This window comes from Mustelus asterias, chromosome 4 (assembly GCF_964213995.1).
Source record: "Mustelus asterias chromosome 4, sMusAst1.hap1.1, whole genome shotgun sequence".
NCBI classification, from domain to species: domain Eukaryota; kingdom Metazoa; phylum Chordata; class Chondrichthyes; order Carcharhiniformes; family Triakidae; genus Mustelus; species Mustelus asterias.
Genome location: NC_135804.1, coordinates 55,582,816 through 55,607,210, shown reverse-complemented (window position 1 = coordinate 55,607,210; position 24,395 = coordinate 55,582,816). Strand labels below are relative to the sequence as shown.

At 44.0% G+C, this 24,395-nt stretch overlaps 1 protein-coding gene across 3 annotated transcripts in view; it reads right to left on the bottom strand.

Annotated features, from left to right (window-relative positions):
- gnao1b (guanine nucleotide binding protein (G protein), alpha activating activity polypeptide O, b) overlaps positions 1-24,395 on the bottom strand; it is a 243,352-nt gene that overhangs the window by 47,154 nt on the left and 171,803 nt on the right. For all 3 annotated transcript variants that reach the window (XM_078211065.1, XM_078211066.1, XM_078211063.1), the window contains exon 4: positions 18,438-18,598. In XM_078211065.1, coding sequence (XP_078067191.1) covers positions 18,438-18,598 — 161 coding nt within the window. The remainder of the gene's footprint in view (positions 1-18,437; positions 18,599-24,395) is intronic.

The window sequence follows — 24,395 nt, the reverse complement described above, 5'->3', positions numbered from 1 at the left end:
TTTGAAGGCAAGAAGTGGGGGTGTGGGGGTGGCCTTGGCGAGATGTTCGTCTTCATCAATGACATGTTGAAGGCTCTGGAGAAGATGTCGTAACTTCTCCACTCCGGGGAAGTACTGGACAATGAAGGGTACTCTGTCTGCCGTGTCCCGTGTTTGTCTTTTGAGGAGGTCGGTGCGGTTTTTCGCTGTGGCGCGTCGGAACTATCGATCGATGAGTCGAGCGCCATATCCTGTTCTTATGAGGCATCTTTCAGCATCTGGAGGTGTCTGCTGTGATCCTCCTCATCCAAGCAGATCCTGTGTATATGGAGGGCTTGTCCATGGGGGACGTCTTCTTTAATGTGTTTAGGGTGGAAGCTGGAGAAGTGGAGCATCATGAGGTTATCCGTGGGCTTGCGGTACAGTGAAGTGCTGAGGTGGAGATGCGTGTGTCCAAGAATGCAACCGATACTGGAGAGTAGTACATGGTGAGTCTGATGGTGGGATGGAACTTGTTGATGTCATCATATAGTTGTTTCAGTGATTGTTCACCATGAGTCCACAAACCACAAACCTCTTGGGGTTTGTCTTCCACAAACCCCAAGAGGCCAACAGCGAACACAATGAGAGCCAATGAACTGGAACAGCCGACAGAGAGATCCGCAGTGCAGCAACCGAAGAGAAAAGAGTCGAATTGGACTCCTCCGGAAGGCGCTGCCCTCGACTTGACCTGTATGCCCAAGCTGTCAGGAGGTGCGTCAAAACCAGATTCATCAGCCGCACTCACAAGACAGCCCTGAACATCACCCAAGCACAACGCAATGACATCCGCGCTCTCAAGACCAACCGCAACACTGTCATCAAACCAGCAAAGGAGGGGCCATCGTCATACTGAACAGAATGGATTACTGCAAAGAAGTGTACCGACAACTGAACAACGAGGAACACTACAGACAGTTACTCGCAGAGCCAACCAAAGAACACACCCGTCAACTCAACAGACTGATCAAGATCTTTGATCCGGACCTTCAGAGCACTCTCCGTGCTCTCATCCCACGTACTTCCCGCATTGGAGATCTCTAATGCCTCCCGAAGATACACAAGGCAAACACACCCGGCTGTCCCATCATATCAGTCAATGGGACCCTGTGCGAGAAACTCTCCGGCTATGTCGAGGGCATCCTGAAACCCATTGTACAAAGAACCCCCAGCTTTTGTCGCGACACTACGGACTTCCTACAGAAACTCAACACACATGGAGCAGTTGAACCAGGAGTACGCCTCGTCACAATGGATGTCTCGGCACTCTACACCAGCATCCCCCACGACGATGGCATTGCTGCAACTGCCTCAGTACTCAACGCCGACAACTGCCAATCTCCAAATGCAATTTTACAACTCATCCGCTTCATCCTGGACCACAATGTCTTCACCTTCAACAACCAGTTCTTCTGGAACAGCCATGGAGACCAAATTCACATCTCAATATGCCAACATCTTCATGCACAGGTTCGAAGAAGACCTCTTCACCACACAGGACCTTCAACCGATGCTATACACTAGATACATCGATGACATTTTCTTCCTTTGGACTCATGGTGAGCAATCACTGAAACAACTATATGATGACATCAACAAGTTCCATCCCACCATCAGACTCACCATGGACTACTCTCTGGAATCGGTTGCATTCTTGGACACACGCATCTCCATCAAGGACGGTCACCTCAGCACTTCACTGTACCGCAAACCCATGGATAACCTCACAATGGTCCACTTCTCCAGCTTCCACCCTAAACAAGCCATCCCCTACGGACAAGCCCTCCGTATACACAGAATCTCTTCAGATGAGGAGGATTGCAACAGGCACCTCCAGACGCTGAAAGATGCCCTCATAAGAACAGGATATGGCGCTCGACTCATCGATCGACAGTTCCAACGCGCCACAGCGAAAAACTGCACCGACCTCCTCAGAAGACAAACACGGGACACGGCGGATAGAGTACCCTTCGCCGTCAAGTACTTCCCCGGAGCGGAGAAGTGACGACGTCTTCTCCAGAGCCTTCAACATGTCATTGATGAAGACGGACATCTCACCAAGGCTACCCTCACACCCCCACTTTCTGCCTTCAAACAACCGCACCAACCTCAAACAGACCATTGTCTGCAGCAAACTACCCAGCCTTCAGGAGAACAGTGACCACGACACCACACAACCCTGCCACAGCAACCTCTGCAAGACGTGCCGGATCATCAACATGGATGCCATCATCTCATGTGAGAACACCATCCACCAGGTACACGGTACATACTCTTGCAACTCGGCCAAAGTTGTCTACCTGATACGCTGCAGGAAAGGATGTCCCGAGGCATGGTACATTGGGGAGGCCATGCAGACGCTACGACAACGGATGAATGAACACCGCTCGACAATCACCAGGCAAGAGTGTTCTCTTCCTGTTGGGAAACACTTCAGTGGTCACAGGCATTCGGCCTCTGATCTTCGGGTAAGCGTTCTCCAAGGCGGCCTTTCATGACACACGACAATGCAGAGTCGCTGAGCAGAGACTGATAGCCAAGTTCCACACACATGAGGACGGCCTCAACCGGGATCTTGGGTTCATGTCACACTATCTGTAACCCCCACGACTTGCCTGGGCTTGCAAAATCTCACTAACTGTCCTGTCTGGAGACAATACACATCTCTTTAACCTGTGCTCAACCCTCTCTCCACTCACATTGTCTGTATCTGTAAAGACTTGATTACCTGTAAAGACTCGCATTCCAACCATTATTTTGTAAATTTAGTTTATCATTGTATGCCCTGTTTGTGAACAGAACTCCCACTTACCTGATGACGGAGCAGCGTTCCAAAAGCTAGTGGCTTTTGCTACCAAATAAACCTGTTGGACTTTAACTTGATGTTGTGAGACCTCTTACTGTGTTTAACCCAGTCCAACGCCGGCATCTCCACATCATTCCTCATTGAGCCAGAGTTTCTCCCCATGATTGGTGGTAATAGAAGAGTGGGGGATATGTTAGATCATGAGGTTACAGAATGTGATTCAATATAATTCTTCTGCTGATGACCCACAGTGTCTCATGATTGCCCAGTTTTGAGCTGCTAGATCTGTTCTGAATTTTCCTCATTTGACATGGCAGTAGTGCAAGAAACATGATGGAGGGGCCTGAGTGTGAAGAAGGCAGTTTATCTCCACAAGGACTGTGCAATGATTATTCTTATCGATACTGTCATGGACAGATGTATGTGAGCGGTGAATTGGTGAGGACGAGGTCAAGTAGGTTTTCCCCTTATGTTTGTTTCCTCACCACCTGCTGCAGGCCTAGTCTGGCAGCTATGTCCTTCAGGACCGCACCACTTTTGCTGTAGTTCCCCCACCCAGATCACATTCTATGCCCACAGTCGTAGAATCCAGGTTATTGCCTCTGATCTTCTACATTGCAAATTATAAATAGCAATACCACTGTGGGGAGGTGATCAGTCGAGTCCATGAATTCCTTTACCAGGGTGAAGGGGAATATTAAGATGGTTGCGCCAATCACCTTCTGGTGGCTACAGTTTGGGAAGGGAGCTTGTTGGGTGGATGGGATAGGATGGGCTGCGCTCAATTGCATTTCCTTCTGGCTATCAACAATTATCCAGGATAGAATTTGTAATCACATGGAAAAATGTGTGTTGATTAGGAAGAGCCGATGTGGATTTCTAAAGGGAAATCTTGATTAACAAACTTAGAGTTTTTTGAAGAGGTAGCAAGAACGGTCGGTGAAGGTAATGTTGTTGATGTGGTTGGTGTACATGGACTTTCATAAGGCATCTGATACAGCAGAGTTGTGAGCAAAGTTATAGCTCATGGAATAAAAGGAACAGTAGCAATGTGGATGCAAAATTGGCTGAATAATAGGGAGCAGAGAGAACCGGCCAATGGATATTTTTTGGGCTGGAGTAAGGTTTGTAGTGTTGTCTCCAGGATTGGTATTGGGACCCTTGCTTTTCCAGATATATATTAATGATCTAGATCTTGGTGTGCAGGGGACAATTTAAAAGTCTGCGGATGATAAACATTTTGAAGTATTGTAAATTGTAAAGGGGACACTGTAGAACTTGACATAGACAAGTTGGTTGAATGAGCAGGTAGATGGCAGATGAAGTTCAATGTGGAGAAGTGTGAGCTGATGGATTTTGGTAGGAAGAATGTGAAAATGTGGATGATAGGGAGTGGGATAGCTTGATCTTGGTTTCAGATAAAGCTCGGCACAACATCGTGGGCCGAAGGGCCTGTTCTGTGCTGTACTGTTCTATGTTCTAAAAGACAATATAAAATAAGGGGTAAAATTCTTAAGGGGGTTCAGGAACAGAGGGGCCTGAGTATATATGTGCATAGATCATTAGAGTTGGCAGGACAGATGGAGAGACCAGTTAATAAAGCAAATAGTATTCTGGGCTTTATTAATTGGGATATAGCGTGCAAGAGCAAGGAGGTTATGCTGAACTTTTCAAGACACAGTTAGATCTCAGTTGGAATATTGTCTACAGTTCTGGAAGGGACAGAATACATTGGAAAGAGTGCAGAAGAGGTTTACAAGAATGGTTCCAGGGATGAGAAACTTCACTTATGTGAATAGATTGAAGAGGTTCAGACTGTTGTCCTTGGAAGAGAAGAAGGCTAAGAGGTGATTTGATAGAGATGTTCAAAATCATAAGGGGGCTAGACAGAGTAGATAGAGAGAAACTATTCCCACTTGTAAAAGGATCAAGAATGAGAGGGCATAGATTTAAAATGATTTGCAAAAGAAGCAAATGCGAAGTGACAAAAACGTTTTCACGCAGTGAGTGGTTCGGGTCTGGAATACACTGCCTGGAAGTGTAGTGGAGGAAAGTTCAGTTGATGATTTTTTGAATAGAAACAATGCAACGCTACAGGGAAAAGGCAGGGGAATAGCACTATGTCATGATGCTCATTTGGAGAGCAAACATGAATGGCCTCCTCCACATTGTAACAGTTCTGTGATTCTGTGAACGAAATGATCCAATGACGGGGAACTGGAGAGATGCCTTAAAAGTGAATGGAAAGGTGGAAGTCTCACCATTAGCAACAGAAAAATAAAACTAGCTTAATGTCTCTGATTTAATTCCAGTTGCAGCTGGAACTGGTTGTTTGGAGCTGTCTCCTCTTTAAAAGCCAATCTGACCTAAAAACATCTGAATGAACCTCAAAATGTGAATATGCAACCCACCCCTAGCTAGGGAAACATTTGACACAGCTCACTGTAATTCAGGTCATTCGTCGACAAACTGATCCTACTTTGGGGGTTGTGGGATTGGGGAGGGGTGGAGAGAGACCTGGCAAACATACCAGTATTAAAATTACAACTGCTGCCAAATTCTGTCATCTGTCCTGGAAGAGTTCAGGAGCAACAGTCCAGGATTAAGATTTGGGAAGAATGGGCTTGATGGACCAAATGGTGTAATCTCCTTCTTCGAGAATTAACTATTGTCGCTACTTTAATGTTAAAAGCTCGATCCCTTTTTAATGAAATTTTGATAGAGAATGACATTGCCTTAATTCAGGTGACGGTTCCCTTCTGATATGCAAAATATATTAAAGCACTGAATGAGTTTGCCATTGTCATTCAGGATTCTCTCCAATGCAATGTTGTCCATCTCAGCGAGCTCCCACTTCACCAAAGGGAAGATCATTGTGTGGCAATGCCCTGCAAAGAACCTAATGCTCCTCTTCTGCACAGGGCTGATCCATTGTACAAGATATCCATGCTGCACTATGTAATTACTCTGATGCATTATGTGAGGTGGGCAGTGAACAGAAGCTCACAAGAGATTAAATGGGTTATACTGTAATTGTATGTCATTATTTTACACACAACATCAGACAAGCTATGACAATTGAGATATTGCCTTTTGAAATATTATAATTCTAAAACAGCATCAAAAACTCAATTAATATGATAATAATCCATTAGAATGAGATTTATGTGCTACATTATTGTAATCCCCTGTGCTTGTCCCTTCTGAGAGGATGGAAATGCAATCAGATGGTCAAGTGTATGTTTTTATTGAGGGGAGGGGGGAATTCGGCAGCCTGCAGAATATTTTAACCTCATTTCAGGAAGTGAGGGTATAACAAACACATAACAATTCTGCTGTCTTTCAGGAGTCTTTGCACCTGGCCTCTTTACCGCTAGCCTTTCTGCCTTCTCTGTGCATTCTCTTGCTCTCCCTCTCACATATGCAGCCTGCTTTATCGGTAAATTGCTCCCGCTGAATCTACAAACAACATTTCACTGAAACTAAATGCGATCCAAGCTCTCCAATAGTTTCACATCGTTCCCTCTGCTAGCTGTCGGTATTCATCACATACTTCTCCGGTGCACTTAGCTACCACTGCACATAAAACCTGTTCCACATCTCTCACAAAGGGAGTGCGAACTTTGTAACAGGCCCTGAGCAGAGTGTGGAAGACAAGTGCCCAAGGCCGTATCCATAAAAACATCAGGGAGCAGCTAGGGTTTGATAAAAAAGAAAGGTTCTACCTCATTTTATTAAATAGAGCCCGAACTCGCCAGCCCAAGGGAATGGTCTGGCACTTTCACCGAAAGATTCTTTGTAGCAACACTGCAGCTGAGCAGCTTTTTTTTGGCGTTGTTGAGCTTTTAATAAACCACTTGCTGATGTGCTGTGCAATTTCAGCGTTCGAGTTCAGCGCAACCTCCTGATTTCATGCCCAGTTTAGTTAGTTTGCCATCTTGATTTCCGTTACTCTTCCTGGTCTCTTCCTGAACCAAGTACAAAGAACAAAGAACAATACAGCACAGGAACAGGCCCTTCGGCCCTCCAAGCCCGCGCCACTCCCTGGTCCAAACTAGACCATTCTTTTGCATCCCTCCATTCCCACTCCGTTCATGTGGCTGTCTAGATAAGTCTTAAACGTTCCCAGTGTGTCCGCCTCCACCACCTTGCCCGGCAGCGCATTCCAGGCCCCCACCACCCTCTGCGTAAAATACGTCCTTCTGATATCCGTGTTAAACCTCCCCCCCCCTCACCTTGAACCTATGACCCCTCGTGAACGTCACCACCGACCCGGGGAAAAGCTTCCCACCGTTCACCCTATCTATGCCTTTCATAATTTTACACACCTCTATTAGGTCACCCCTCGTCTTCCGTCTTTCCAGTGAGAACAACCCCAGTTTACCCAATCTCTCCTCATAACTAAGCCCTTCCATACCAGGCAACATCCTGGTAAACCTTCTCTGCACTCTCTCTAAAGCCTCCACGTCCTTCTGGTAGTGTGGCGACCAGAACTGGGCGCAGTATTCCAAATGCGGCCGAACCAACGTTCTATACAACTGCAACATCAGACCCCAACTTTTATACTTATTGCCCCATCCTATAAAGGCAAGCATGCCATATGCCTTATTCACTACCTTCTCCACCTGTGACATCACCTTCAAGGATCTGTGGACTTGTACAATCCATCAGCGGGCAGGTGGATGAGAGTCGCACATATCTTAAAGCACTCAGTGTCCAACACAATTCAAGAATATGAATGCTGGCTGTATTGAGCAAGTTGGGGTGTGATTTGAAATCGAGTAGGAGTGCCTACGCTCCAGAGTTCTCGTGGAGCCTCTGGGAATTAAGATTAATCTCCAGGACACTGTTCTGAGCAATCCGTATGGATAAACATACGGGCATTAAAGAGGAACTATGTGCTCTTTTCATTTTCTTTGAACAATTTTGTTACAAAATATATTGGAGATAAGAGGTGGGTTATTAGATTGTGAGTCAAGAATCACCCAGTCGGGCAATGATGAGCCCATTTGCTTTCGATTGGTGAAAAAAGGCAGTGAACTGATTTGATTTGATTTATTATTGCCACATGTATTAGTATACAGTGAACAGTATTGTTTCTTGCGCACCATACAGACAAAGCATACCTTACATAGAGAAGGAAAGGAAAGAGTCAAAGCTAGGCTGTAGAGAAAGATCAATTTAATGCGAGGTAGGTCCATTCGAAAGTCTGATGTCAGCAGGGAAGAAGCTGTTCTTGAGTCAGTTGGTACGTGTCCCCAGACTTTTGTATCTTTTTCCCAATGGAAAAAGGTGGAAGAGAGTATGTCTGGGGTGGGATCCTTAATTATGCTGGCTGCTTTTCCAAGGCAGTGGGAAGTGTAGACAGAGTCAATGGGTGGGAGGCTGGTATGAGTGATGGACTGGGCTTTGTTCACGACCCTTTGTAGTTTCTTGTGGTCTTGGACAGGTCTGTGATTCAACCAGAAAGAATGCTTTCTATGGTGCATCTATAAAAGTTGTTGAGAGTTGTAACGGACGTGCCAAATTTCCTTAGTCTTCTGCGAAGATAGAGGTGTTGGTGGGCTTTCTTACCTATAGTGTCGGCGTGGAGGGACTAGGTTGTTGGTGATCTGGACACCTAAAAACTTGAAGCTCTCGACCATTTCTACTTCGTCCCCATTGACGTAGACAGGGGGCATGCCCTCCACTATGCTTCTTGAAGTCGATGACTGTCTCCTTTGTTTTGTTGACATTGAGGGAGAGATTATTGCCATCATACCAGTTCAGATCCTCTACCTCTTTCCTGTACTCCATCTCATTATTGTTTGAGATCCAACCCACTATGGTGGAGTTATCAGCAAACTTGAAAATCGAGATGGAGGGGAATTTGGCCACACAGTTATAGGTTTATAAGGAGTATAGTAAGGGGCTGAGGACACAGCCTTATAGTGCACCGGTGTTGAGGATGATTGTGGAGGAGGTGTTGTTTATCTTTACTGACTGTGGTCTGTGGGTTAGAAAGTTCAGGATCCAGTCACAGAGGGAGGAGCTGAGCCCCAGGCCACGGAATTTGGAGATGAGTTTCGTAGGAATAATGGTGTTGAAGGCTGAGCTATAGTCGATAAATTGGAGTCTGACATAGGTGTCTTTGTATCTAGGTGTTCCAGGGTTGAGTCCAGGGCCAGAGAGATGGCGTCTGCTGTGGACCTGTTGCAGCAGTAGGCAGGCGAACTGCACTGGATCCAGGCAATCTGGGAGGCCGGAATTGATACTTGCCATGACTAACCTTTCGAAGCACTTCATAATGATGGATGTCAGAGTCATCGGACGATAGTCTTTAAGGCACGCTGCCTGGCTTTTCTTTGGTACTGGGATGATGGTCATCTTCTTGAAGCAGATAGGGACCTCAGATTATTGTAAAGAGAGGTTGAAGATGTCTGCGAATATCCCCGCCAGCAGATCCACACAAGATCTGAGTGCTCGTCCAGGTACCCCATCCGGGCCAGTCACTTTCCATCGGTTGGCTGCTCTGACATCTGCAATGGTGAACTCGGATACAGGTTCGTCTGAGGCTTCTGGGGTAGATAGCGTGCTCAAAACGGGTATAGAACCACGAGGATTGGGATTAGATTGGGTGACCCATGATAGGAGGTGTGGGTGAGGTGGGGTGGGGGGTTTAGGATGAAACTTCCAAGGCTACACCGAACCAGAGCTGGAATCAAGTCAGTTGGGATTATGCTAAGGGCCAGTTGCCAAGTCACCTCAACACTGCAGATGGTCAAGTGATTTGGAACAAAGTATTAGAACAGAATATTGGGCCAGCAGAATTGTTATTTGGGATTGGAATTTAAAGGAAAATCTCTACTATTTAACCATGAAGTGACAAATCTTTACCTTGTACATTGCTGGTATTTGAACACCATTTTTAATAGTTAAGTGGTAATAAAGTATTCAATTACTCAACTCTAATTATTTATGCCGAACTAACAAATGTATGACAAATTGACCAATTAAACAAAGCTGTGGCATCAGCTGCAATATTGTTAATTGAATTAAATGTTGTTTTTCATTTCTGCGGTCAGAATGACAAACATCAGCTGATAGAGCCTCAAGTCATTCTCTTAATTATTGAATGTTTCTGAACTTGAAAGCCCCTGGTTATTTCAATGTGACAATTGAGTTGCAATTCCAATTCACCTTTTGTTCCTCCGAGTTGTTTTGAAACTAGTATGCTTGTTGTTTTTGCTCTGTAGGAATCATGCTGTGCATCAACAGTGCAGCTCAGACCTCTCCAATCAGCCAGTGCTTGGGTCTGTGTTGCTGCTCTCTTTTGTATCATTTCAAACTAAGTTCAGGTTTAATTGCCTTTCCTTTGTGCTGAGGAAATTAACAGAAGGCATCCTCTACAAAGTACAAATATAGACATTATCATTGTTTTACTGTGCAACGCCCATTCCCTCATCCTGCCATTGGTCGCTATGCCTTCAGCCAGGCTTTAAGCTCTAGAATTTCTTCACTAAACGTCCCTGCCTCACTTCCATTAAAATCTTTCTTATAACCCACCTCTGTGACTAAGCTTTTCGCCACCTATCCTAATGTCTCTTTTTTTTCATCCAAGTGTCAAATTTTGGTTGCTAATGCTCCTGTCAAACGTGTGACATTTTCCTATGTTATGTGCTATATAAATGCAAGTTGTTGTTACTTTTTTGTTGGTGCTCTATTCCCCCATCCACCCTCTCCCCATTAACATAATTCCAAACTCTTGGATCTTAAAGTTGGTCTGAAATGCTGGAAAAGAAAAAATCAGCTTTCTCATTGTAAAGAAAGCAAAGTGCTTTCTACTGTACACAGTATCCGGTGAATAACTCTGCTAATCCAGCATATTCTGACCTACAGTACTGCACCTCAGCTTATTATCGAGCGATGCAAAAGTTAGACCTGTAATAGCCAAGTGGAGTTTCAGGGAAATTAGGCACAAACTTCCAAGATATTGACTGATGAGGAAATTGTTTAATCCAACGCTGCTCCCCATCCAGACTCTAAATTCTACACCCCCTCTCCCCCACACACTCTTCAGTCTCAAGTTGCTTCTGAACCCAAGGTTTTTGCCTCTATTGCTTTCTCTTTGTGCATAGTAGTTCCTGACAGCAGTCCTAAAATTACCTTCACCCATCACCATGTCCCCTTGTCTTACTCCTGCTATTTAATTTAAACAGATCATCTCTCTTACATGGCTTTACAAGATGACCTCCTACAAGCCCCTTTCCCTGCCGGACAGCCCAAATTTCTCCAGCATTCCTTCCTAACCCTCGGCTCTGATACCAGCTCCCAGCCTCATTGCTCTTCTCTGCACTGCCTCCAGGAACTGAATGTTCCTGTTGTGTATTATTCACCAGAATTGGACATGGTACCCACGGTGTGTTCTAAAGAAAGTGCTGTGTGGTTTGATCACAGCTTCCTCTATTCTGCTGATTAAGCTGTCAAATTCACAATTCCCTGATGGAAGCCCTTTACCTTCATAATGTCCCCAGATTTATTCAAAATCCGTGCAATATTTGGCCTTGTATGATCCAGGTGCCCTTGGCATCAGCCTCATCAAGTGTATCCCCTAGAATCAGTCTGTCGATGACATTCCTTTACAAAGCGTTGACAGCAACACGAGTATAGGAGTTGCATTTATTGATTGGAAAATTCATCCTGCCTATAGAGCTTGCTACCAGACAATGTTACCATCCGGAAATCTGTTCCTCATCTGCAGAAGTTAAAATATAGCAGAATGCAGATTCATCATTTGCCATAGGATGCACAGAGAAACCCAATGTTATCATCTACTTGGCTTGGGACTTAGTGCCCTTGAGCTGTGGCTCAACTGGTAACACTCATTTATCAGAGTTCAAAGTTGTGGATTCAAGTCCAATTCCAGAGACTTGAGCCCAACATCCAGGTCGGTACTTCAGTGAGGTACAGAAGGTGAGAAAGAGAGAGAGGGAGAGAAAAAGAAAAGAGACAGGATGGAAATTGACAGAGAAAGGGAAAGTTGGAAAGAGAGAGAGAGACAGACACAAAGTGGGAAACAAGAGAGAGAGAGGCCCAGTGGGAAAGAAGAGAGAAAAAGAAAGAGAGAAAAAGGAAGTGTGAGAAAGGAAAGCAAGCAAAGGTTGAGCAGCGTTTCAGGAGTGTTGTGGGTGGGACGTAGAAGCTCTGCTTCTCAGGGTGTGTTTGGGTGATTTAATGTTATCTAACTTCAACATATATGGTATTTATGCTATATTTAGTGATTTATTTTACTTTGAAAGTTATTCACGTGCGGAATGGACCTTGCTGTGCATGTATGGTACAGTATTTGAACTTGTATATTTGTTTTACCCGGCAACCGGCATCTGATGGATCCCAACTCTGGCTTTACCATTGATTCCTATCAGAATCCATGATTCATTTGAAGTTGTTTCATTTATCTTCAGGAACACAACCATAACTTTAAGTGAAGACTTACTGTATTGAGGGAGTGTTGCTCTGCTGGAAGTGCTGTCTCTGGGAGGAGACATTAAATTTAGGATCTATCAGCTCACAGGCTGATGTAGAAGATCCCATGGCACTATTGTGAAGAAGAGCAGGATGGTTCTGCCCGGTGTTCTGGCCAATTTTAATCAGCAAAACAGATAATCTGATTATTATCACATCACTGGTTGTGGGAGCTTGCTGTGCAGATTGCCAACTTTCCCCCCCAATAGTGACTACAATTCAGAAGTACTTAATTAACTACTTTTTTGTGCGGCACGGTGGCACAGTGGTTAGCACGGCTGCCTTACAGGGCAGGGACCTGGGTTCGATTCTGGCCCTAGGTGACTGTGTGGAGTTTGTATATTCTCCCCGTGTGCTCCTCTTTTCTCCCACAGTCCAAAGATGTGCAGGTTAGATGGGTTGGCTATGCTAAATTGCCCCTTAGTGTCAGGGGGATTAGTGGGGTAAATATGTGGGGCTGCAAGGATAGGGCCTGGATGAGATTGTTGTTGGTGCAGTGTTGATGGGCTGAATGACTTCATTCTGCATTGTAGGGATTCTCTTCTATGATTCTAATAGTAAAGTACACAGGGATGTCATGAGCTTATTGAAGTTACAATAAAAATGCAAGTCTTTCTTTCCAAGTCCAATTGTTCCAAGTCTTTTTGTATTCCCAGCAACAGAACAGGGTAAATATGAGAGATCCTGGATTGTGGATGCAGCTAGCTGTATGTTGTTATGCCAGTTAATACAAATATATATTCATGGGGAGGAGTACTAATTAAGTATCAATTCAGATGGTCATGTGATGGTTATAGTGATGCAGCTGACACTTTGAGGTTCACACTGCTAATCCCTTCCTTAATCGGTCATATTGTAAATTAGAGAGAATATCCAGTTCTGTATTAGGGATGCCATTGCATACAGATGCACACAATATACCATGACATTCACTATGACAAAAGTCACGTCACTGGTGAGTGGCTCTATTGGCTCCTGGTTCCCAAACACAAACTGTTGCCAAGGTATGTTGAGGAATGCAATGTTCCCTTTGGGTGAAAAAAATCAAAGGCAACAGTTGAAAGAGAGACGTGAGTAAGGGAAGGCACATTATTGCTCGTGAACCCATGTGAGACACAGTGAACTGAATGGAATGTAACCTGCATTCTGGCTGAAAAGAACAATTTACAATCCATTATAAATGAAGGAATCTTGGAATATAGCCGGAATATTCAGGCTGCTGGATCAATATTTGTACATTTGCTGCTCCTTCATTGTCACTAAGCCAAAGACCCGGAACTCCCATTCAACAATACCTGTGGCAGTACCTTCACCATATGGACTGCAAGAGTTCAAGTTGACCTACCACCAACCCCTCAAGGGCAACTCGACAACAAATGCCAGTTTTGCCAACAATCCCTATCCCTACAATTAATAACCAAAAATAAATAAGGAAGTTGTGGAAATGTCATTCTCCTAAGAACACTGAACCAAAATGCTGTACTGGCCCCACCAGAGAATTCAGAAAGCAAGTTGAGAGTGATGGACATTCAGCCATGTTTTGAGATTCAGTAAGAGGCCTCCGCGATTGATGCTAAGTACAACAGTCAGGTTATTCAAGCCATTCGGAATACCATATACACAGACTAGAATAACTATGCACACAAGCTAGATAACCTTCATATCTAAAAGTTGGACTAGTCCTGGGCACACTAGCTGGACTATCCCCAATTCCACGGGCAGGAATGGCCCTGCACGAACAGGCACAATAAAACTAGTTCAATTGTGACATTTAATAAAGGTACTTCATCCTTCCATTTATTATCCTCATCTGGAAACATTTCAAGAACTCCCCTTCACATCACTTCCTCCAGTTTCAGATATCCTGGGTATCAATGGCTGTGTGCAGTGTTAGTTTGGGCTTGGGCATTTGTCTCCATATATTGACTACCCACATTTTTCCCAAATTATTGTGGATTGGTGCTGTGCAATAAGTGTTTAACACAAGAAAACGAGGGAAAGACTTGCATTTATATAGTACTTTTCACAACTATCAGACGTCTCAAAGCACTTTACAGCCAATGAAGTACTTTTGAAATGTAGTCACTGTTGTAAGGTAGGAAATGCAGCAGCCAATATGCCCATAGCAAGCTTGCACAAATGGCAACATGATAATGACCAGACAATCAGTTTTTCAGATATTAGTTTAATGATAAATACTGACCAGAGAGAACTCCATTGCTCTTATTCCAAATAGTGCCATGAAATCTTTGATGGGCAGCTGAGAGGCAAACCAGGCCTCGGTTTAATATCTTATCTGAAAGATGGCCTTGGACTGTCAGCCTTGCTATTTGTGCTCAAGTCCTAGAGTGAGATTGAACCCACAACCTTCTGATTCAGGGGTGAAAATGCCACTGACTGAGCCACGATGGACACATAAGGAACAATGAGAAACACAAGTGATGAGAATGGATTGGATTGTATAGGGAGCAGGACAGGAGAATGAGCATTACCAAAACACAACATGCTTTACTTTCCAGAAACTGCAACCTCTAGTATGATAACCTTGAATTTTTCTCCTGGCTACAATCAGATCTACCGATATGCCACCCTATCAGGTTTGCACCCTGGTCCCAGTCTATAATTGGGGTGATCATCATTATGATAGAGCGGGTGGGTGCTGGGCCATTCATGGTGCTCAGTCAGGGAGGTTTGGGATTGGGGTAAGAGCTGATGAAGTGTCTAATATTCAGAGGTCCGAGGTCAGTAAACATTTCATTCAATTTCACGCTGCAACTTTGGGTGTTCATCAGGAAAATCCCTACAGAATTTCATTGCCTTGGAAAGCTGCAAAATTGGATTATTTTGTAATGCACTGATATTGCTTTATGTAGATTTCCCATTAAATTTTAACCCCTTCCTTCTTTCCTCATCGACCTGACAAGATCTATGGTAATGCTGGAGGACAGGACAATGGAGTTTTTTGATTTGATTTGGTTTATTATTGTCACATAGAATCATGGAATCCTTACAGTACAGAAGGAGGCCGTTTAGCCCATCGAGCCGGTACCAACTGCAATCCCGCCCAGGCCCTGTTACCATAACCCCACACATTTACCCGGCTAATCCCCCTGGCACTAGAGTCAATTTGGCATGGCCAATCAACCTAACCTGCACATCTTTGGACTGTGGGAGGAAACCAAATCACCTGGAGAAAACCCATGTATTGGGATAAAGCACCATGTACTGGAATGCAGTGGAAAGTGTTGTTTCTTGTGAGCTATACAGATAAAGCATACCGTTCATAGAGTACACTTGGGAGAAGGAAAGGAGAGGATACAGAATGTAGTGTTACAATCATAGCTAGGGTGTAGAGAAAGATCAGCTTAATATAAGGTAGGTCCATTCAAAAGTCTGATGACAGCAAGGAAGAAGCTGTTCTCGAGTCAGTTGGTACGTGATTTCAGACTAGGTATCTTTTTCCTGATGTAAGAAGATGGAAGAGAGTATGTCCGGGGTGGGTGGGATACTTGATTTTACTGGCTACTTTCCGAGGCAGCAGCAAATATAGACGGAGTCAATGGATGTGAGGCTGGTTTGCGTGATGGACTGGGCTACGTTCACAATCCTGTGTACTTTGCAGCAAGGCACCTGATGTTAATGGGAGACATACGATGGGCAATATATTGCATAACATTTATCAACTTCCATTATAATATTATTTGTTTTATCGGAAATCAGATGATGTGCACCCAGATCACTTCACCAGCACAACTGATGAAGACATTCAGGGCCCCTAGATTGTACATATTTTCCGATGAGGTCATGGGTGGTCAATTTGGCTAAGGTTTTCTAGTGGAGGGATTTATAAATCCTGGTCCAGAGATAGAGGCACTGTTTCAGGGTTTGAAATGACTATTTGCATGGAATATAAGCCGGTCTAAACGCAAAATGGGGCCCAGCCTAAAAGGAAAGTGTACTCCAGCCAACTGAAAGAATTAAATAGAGCAAACATACAGCATGGACTATATAATTATACATGAAAAAAAACCCGCAAACAGACTGTGCACACTAAATGCCAATTCTAATCAATGATGTGTTGCAAGGGATCCTGTTAGTTGACGTCAAGGCAAGCACATCTGTTCCACTATTTCACTCAGTAAGTAAAATAGAAAAAGGACGCTCCTGCCATGCAATTATTTCAGAAACTGATTTTTAAAGTACAGTATATATAAACACCTATCATTCCGGTATACATCCTTAAAGTCACCTTGTATGACAGCAGATTGATTTCTTTGCAATTAAGTCTAGTGGGTGAAAAATGCAGTGAAGAGTGAGGTTGTAGTATAAAGTTCTGCCACCAGAGGTCCCCAAAGCATGAGCCCAACTCACCAGCAGCATCTAATGACAGAAGCCTGCAACTGCAAGATGGAGTTGAGCCAAATCTCAAACTGGTCAAGCCCTAGAACCTGACATGTGTTTTGGAGCCTGCCAGCCTTGGAATGTCTTCATACTAAGTAGTTCTAGAAACGTTGGAATGGTCAAGGCAACATGGTTCATATGGATAGTTTGTAAGCTCTGAAATTGCCATATTTTATTTCTTTTATTCTTCAATCACTCCTTTCACCAAAAACTATCCAGCACCCTCCGACAATTGTTCACACTCCACAAGCAGTCTGTTTCAAGCATTCACTATCCTTTGTAAAGCAGTTAAATCTAAATCCTCGATTCCCTCTTCTGAATACTTGTCTATTCCCCCCGAGTTTGCCATTGTTGAGATTATTGGATTTATTTATCTGTACCCCATGAAATCTCCAAGCTTCCTTTTTCAAAACATGCCCAGAAAACCTTGTAGTCAGTGCGGTTCTGCCACTTGAACAGCCTAATTTTGTATCATCAAACTGAGATGACTTTAAAATAATTTATGTGCAAACAACAAAGGCCCAAGCACTGATTCCTGAGACACCCTGGTGATCACCCTTCTCCATTTTGTTCCAGTCCCATGTAAGCCCACCCCCCTTTTTGATCCACTTCAGCAAGCTCCGCCCCCCCCCACCCCACTTACATTCTAATCTACTGTGTGCCAGACCTTGTTAAAATCTACATATACAGACCCTGAAATTCTGTGGGCTGAGATCCTGATTGTTTGACCACAGTTGTTATGCCAGCGATTCCCCCCAACATGGAGCCTACAAAAAGTGGGAGACCACAACCACTTCAGTGAGGCCGATTGGTGCAAGTACCTCCAATGTACCCCTGCACCCACACCCCAGCAAGAGTCCAACACTGGTCTGAGAAAGTTGACTGACTGAGGACCTTTATTTTTTTTGAAACTCATTTACAATTCTCTCGTGTCTAGACTCTTGCCACTCCTACACCCCAGCAATGGAGCCGCTGCTCACTCTTGTGGGCCAATTTGCCTCATTGAAGTCACTACTATGCTGACTTCCCACCCTTGGTCCTATCCTCAGTTCATAATTTGCCTCCTAAAAAGGTTGGTAGAAAACCCAATGCAACTCGGTCTCTGCAGATGTTCCTGTGGTTTTGCCGGACTTATGCCAGAGCGATAGTGGGAGATTGGCAAACTCCTGAGGTAGTGATGTCTGCTGAGTCTAACTATGCATGATGGACATTATTTCTTCAAAGCTCAATGAGTCAGACTTGACCTCCATCCCATAAAACAATAATGACCCTCTTAAGTTCTATTTCAATGTGTTTCATTATTCCCTCCTCTAGGTCTGTTTGATCTATTAGGTATATTAGATCTATTAGATTGGGAATCCAGGCTTCTTTAGATCCCTCTTTATAAAATGGTGTTGTATTTGTCGTTCTGTAATCCTCAGACACTATTCTGGTTTCCAATTAATCTTTAAAATACCTGCCAGCACATGGCAGATTATATTAGCTACCTCCCCAAATACCACACACTTGTGCTATCCACCTAGACCAAGTATTGTGTTTTCCTTTAGTACTTTCAGGCTTTAACATGTTCCCTGAGTTATGCCCTGAGAGTGAGGTTCCTGCACCCAGTTAGCCATTAAAATATCTTCAGTCTCTCGCACACTAATCCCCGCAATACCTCGCTCAACAATGAACCCGCTGTATACAATCCATTCAGTTGTCTACTCACTATTGCGCAGAGTCGTTGAGCTGGTATTCACGGGAACGGCTGAAGCACTCCACCATCCCAGAATCTGTCCAAAGTCGTATCATGGCAGACAGCAGCTCCGGGGAGAATGGTTCCGTATCTTCCATCCGACTCACCACGTCACACACCATTTTAGCATCAGCCTGCGGGAGATGAGAAAATGCATCAGAATGAGGCACAAACCAACACCGTTGTGTCAATGCAAGGAACAGCAATGAGCCAATCACATAATGGAAAAGGACAGCAATAAGCCAATCGCCTCATGGCAAGGGGCAACAACAAACCAATCCAGGAGCTATGGACTATCACAAGGCTATGGCTCTGTGAGTGTGGACTGTTGCAAGGCTATTGCTCCGTGGGTGATAGCAGCCCTCCAGTATCGTTCCACAGTGAGCAAACACACACTTTGCAGCTGGCTGGTGGGAGTATTACTCGATAATGGTCAAAAGCAGGAATCCTGGCTGATTTTTCAGCCCAGTGCATTGTGATGCTAAGGTCAACTGTAGGCAGCCAACTCAGGGATCAACCTTAGGAACCTGTTGGTCTCTGAGGCTCCATAGCCACCAGAGGTTGTGCTTTCTTCAGTGATTTGTTTTTTGAGTTTCTTAATGGAACAACTTTGGAGGATTAGAAACTGATACAGGATCTGTTAGTGACCTAACAATACTGTGCCACCTGGATTGAGGTCGGTGTTGCAGATGTCATACTGTACAATACTGGGTTACAGATTTCCACCCACCAACTGGTCATGGGTGACTTGGTGGTCAACTTTGCCAAGGTTATAAACCACATCATTACCAAAGGTATGAGCCCTCATCATCCTGATGCAGACCCTTCAATGCTCCTCTACATTTTTGCTGTGCCTAGTTGACCTACATTGAATCATATAAACTTACAGCACAGAAACCGGGCATCTGGCCAAACTTTCTGCGCCAACGTTTACACTTCACACAAGTGTAAACTATAATTAGTTTTCCCCACCATGCCCCCATTTTCCTCTATTCCCTTCTCCCACTTTGAGACATTATCCTTCCCTTAAATGTGTTAATGCTACCTGCTTCCAACATTCCAGATGACAACCAGTTCCACATTCTCATCCCTTGCTGTATAAAGAAACTCCTAAATTGATCTGTTCATAGCTATCTTAAATTTATGAACCTTGTTATGAATATACCCACAAGTGGAAACACACGGACACCAGCAAATCCTTTCACAAGTCCTCCATCAGATACCTTAGTCTTATATTCATTAAGGGTAGAAGATTTCTTAAGAACGGGAAAAGGTGGTCCAGCCCAATACATACATAAATCGGAGATATTTGGGTAATATTTTGAAAATTATTCCTCTTTGAGGATCTTTTGTTTTAAAATCTCATTTAAAGGAACTTCTGAGTTGACAAAGCAGAATCACATACTTTAAATTGAAGGAAATTTGAATGAAGCTTTGGTATAGCTAGTCAGCAGTCAGAAGCAGAACAGGAGAGAGGTAATACTAAATTTTGATGAAACCTCAGATAGACCATAATGGAGTAATGTGCTCGGTTCTGGTTTCCATATTCATAGAATCATAGAATCCCTACAGTGCAGAAGCAGGCCAAACGGCCATTAAAAATGCACCGACAACAATCCCACCTAGGCCTTATCCCTGTAACCCCCCATTTTTACCCTGCTGGTCCCTAAGGGGCAAGTTAACATGGCTAATCAACCTAACTCGCACACCTTTGGAGTGTGGGAGAAACTGGAGCACCCGGAGGAAACCAACACACACGGGGAGAATGTGCAAACTCCACACAGTCACCTGAGGCTGGAAATGAAACCAGGCCCCTGGCGCTGAGGCAATAGTGCTAACCTCTGTGCCACCATGCTGCCCTTGCAGAGAGAATAGTGATTTACCCAGATTATGCCAGGTTTTAACCATCAGAAAAGACAGACAGCCTGGGGTTATTTTCTCTACAAAACAGAAGGTGACCTAACAGAGGTCCTGAAATTCTGAAGGAGTTCAATAGGAGGCTATGGCCATGTGGTATTATCGCTAGACTATTAATCCAGAAACTCAGCTAATGTTCTAAGGACAAGGATTTGAATCCCGCCACAACAGATGGTGAAACCTGAGTTCAATTAAAAAAAATCTGGAATTAAGAATCTACTGATGATCGTGACACCATTGTCGATTATTAGAAAAACCTGTCTGGTTTACTAATGTCCTTTAGGGAAAGAAATCTACCGTCCTTATCCGGTCTGGTCTACATCAATGTGGTTGACTCTCAACTTGAGATGGGCAATAAATGCTGGCCAGCCAGCGACGCCCATGTCCCATGAATGAATTTAAAAAATAGGATTCATGAAGAGAAGACATTTTCACTTATGAGGAAGTCCAAAACTAGGAGCTATAAATATAAGATGGTTATTAATAAATCCAATAGGGAATTCAGGAGGAATTTCTTAATTTTGCAGAGATCCCTTTGGGCAAGACCATGTAATGAAGCCAGGTGGATGAAAACATGACATTAAAGATAGCCCCAGTGGTATCTTGGTGATTTATGGAGTTAACACACTACCTAGTGTGGGATACTGAGCTGTACAAATATATCTGACATCTGGTCTGGGTTTGATGGGATAAGGTAGTGATGGGGACATTGTGATTTGAAGCCAACCAGCAGCATTAGGGATGGGTGGAAAAAAGGCCAATCATTGGTCCTGTCCAGAGGAGTGTGTGCACACCTGGTCACTGACAAGGACAGGAATGGGCTCCACTGTGATGGCTTGAACAGTTTACTGTGCGAGCCCTCGTGTAGAGAGTGATCATGTATGTGGTGGTCAAAGACTTCTTCTGGCACATGTGGAAGTCCAAAAGGAGTCAGAAGAGGAGGGGGTGAAAGGGGGAAAATTCAATGAGAGAATATAATCCCAGAGTCAGATTATGCTTCTCCAGTTCAGTTTGCCAATGGTGAGGGCTACTTAAACTCTTTTTAACGATGGTGTTTTCAATGGTTGTTAAGATGTGGGACTAGGAGCCTTCTCAACCGAAGAATGTACAGACAAATCAGTCTTCATGAAAAACAATCAGTGAATGGTGTCTATTTGCATGATGCAATGTTGTGAATTGTAACACAACTCATTACATCTCCCACCTAGATCATAAAAATGACCCACACTGCTGGAGAACATAAAAGAGCTTTGAAAGAATCAGCTGCTCTATCAAGCCCTGCCAATACTCAAGCTAATTGAAGCTTCAAGATTAGACACCTCCTACTCTCCCCACCCCACAGACACAACAGAAAGATCCAACGAGAACAAAAAAACTTTAAAAAACACCTCTCTGACCAGGTCATTAGATCCAAACCAATCTAGATCACACGGACAATGTTGTTCGTTAACTGTTAAACTATATTAATAGAGCTTCTCCCAAATGCTCGACACTCCAAAGCCTGTCCGCCATCTACAAGGCACAAGTCAGCAATGTGATGGAAGACTAGCCACTCTTGAATGAGTGCAGCTCCAACAACACACAAAAAACCTCAACACCATCCAGGACAAAGCAGCCTGCCAGATTGGCACCTCATCCACCACCGACACACAGCGGCAGCATTGTATACCATCTACAAGATGCACTGTAACAACTCACCAAGCTCCTTCAACAGCACCTTTCAAATTCCTGACCTCTATCACCTAGGAGGACAAGGGCAGACTTCTAGAACACCATTGTTATACTCTTGATCGCCAATTTGTGAAGGAAGAATCCAAAGTTAGTCTTTATTTGGGATAGATTTATTCAGAGTGAAACATTCTTGGTATATATCACCTGACTCCACTCAACTTCAGTGTCAGTATTTGTTTCTTTGTATATGCCCAAGTAACCACCCAATCAATCCCTCCACCTGTAGGCATTTAACTTCAGTTGACACTATTAGCCATTACGTGTAAGGTTCCTCCAAGCCACACACTATCCCGATTTGGAAGTATATCCTTCAATGTCACCGGGTTAAAAGTCTGGAACTCCCTGTGGGTGAAATCGCACCACATGGAACGCAGAAGTTCAAGGCGGTAACACTTCATCTTCTCAAGGGCAATTTAGGAATCAGCAACAAATACTGGCTTAGCCACTGATGTTCACATCACAGAAATGAAAAAAAGAAATAAAGACCTTTCAAACCTTCATTTAAAGTTTTAGGGAAGCTATTGCTGCTCGTTTCCAATCCCTTCTGAAATGTTATCATGAATCTGCTTTCATCACCTTTTCAGACATCAGAAGAGTTGGCTTTATAAAAAAGAATTCTCATCTTCTCCAGGTTCCTTTGGTTACCGACACTTGTCAGTGTAAATGGCTTCTCTCCATTCACCCTGTCGAAACCTCTCACCATTTTAAACACTTTTAGTAAATCTCTTAACCTCTCTATTCTAAAGGAGAAAGACGCTAGCTTCTCCACACTTCTCTATGTAGAAAGATTGCTTTCTGCAGTTAAGGTGGCAGCCAAATCCTAACCCTGGTAAGTTTCTGGAGAGGCACAGCCAATACTCAGAAAAGATTTAAGGTTTTGAGGAGGAGAGGTGGAGAAAATTCCAGAACCTAGGGGGCTACGCAGCTGAAGACATGGCTGTCAATGGTGGAGCAATTAAAATTGGGGATATCCAAGAGGGCAGATATAGAGAGCTTGGAAGTTGTAGGAGGTTACAGAGGTTGGGAAGGGCCATGGAGGGATTTGAAAACAAGGATGGAAATTTTAAAATGGATGCCTTGCTGCCGCAGGAAACAATGTCTATCAGCGAGCGAGCACAGGCGCTGACAGGTTAATGGGACTTATGCCAAGTTAGGATAGGACGGTTTCGCTGAGTTTAATTTCACAGTGGTGGAAAGTCAGAGAGTGGCTGGGAAAGCAATGAGATAGTTCAGTCTGCAGGTAGCAAAAGGCAAGGGTGAGGGTTTCAGCAACAGATAAGTTGAGGCAGGCTCAGAAACGATTATGTTAAGGGGCAGGAAGTAGACTCAGTCTTGGTGATGCAACAGATACTCAATTGGCAGTTCACCTCAGGATCAAATAGGAAGCCAAGGTTGTGAGCAGTCTGATTCAGCCTGAAGCAATGGCCAAACATTGAAATGGTATCAGTGGTTAAGGAATGGAGTTTGTAGCAGGAACCGAAGGCAATGGCTTTGGTCTTCCCAATATTTTTTCAGAACAGAACTGTTTGGTATTTTCTGCAGACAAAATAATAGCAGCTGAAAAACAGCTCTAGCCAAACACCCCACCCCCATACATGTACACAAAGACAAATATGCACCCACCTACATGTACAGCAACATACATACACATCTACCTACATGTACACCAACACACATACGCACCCACCTACATGTACACCAACACACATACATACCCAACTACCTGTACACAAACACACATTCACACCCACTTACATTTTTCAAAATTCATTTGTGGGACATGGGAGGCGCTGGCTGGCGAACATTTATTGCCGATCCCTAGTTGCCCTTGGAGAGCAGTTAAGAACAGTTAACATTGTTGTGGCTCTGGAGTCACATGTAGGCCAGACCAGGTAAGGACAGCAGATTTTCTTCCCTAAAGGACATTAATGAACCAGATGGGTTTTTCCGACAATCAGCAAAGATTTCATGGTCATCAGTAGATTCTTAATTCCAGATATATTTCTTTTGGAATTCAAATTCCACCATCTTCCGTGGCTAGATTCGAACCTGGGTCCCCAGAATATTAGCTGAGTTTCTGGAATAATAGTCTAGTGATAATACCACTAGGCCATTGCCTCCCCCTTGTACACATGTACACATCCACCTACATGTACACACACACATACACACCCACCTTCACATACACAAACATACATACGAACCCACCTACATGCAATCTTGTTTGTGTACAAGTATGTGGGTGGGGTGTGTATGTGTCTTTGTGTACATTTTGGTGGGTGT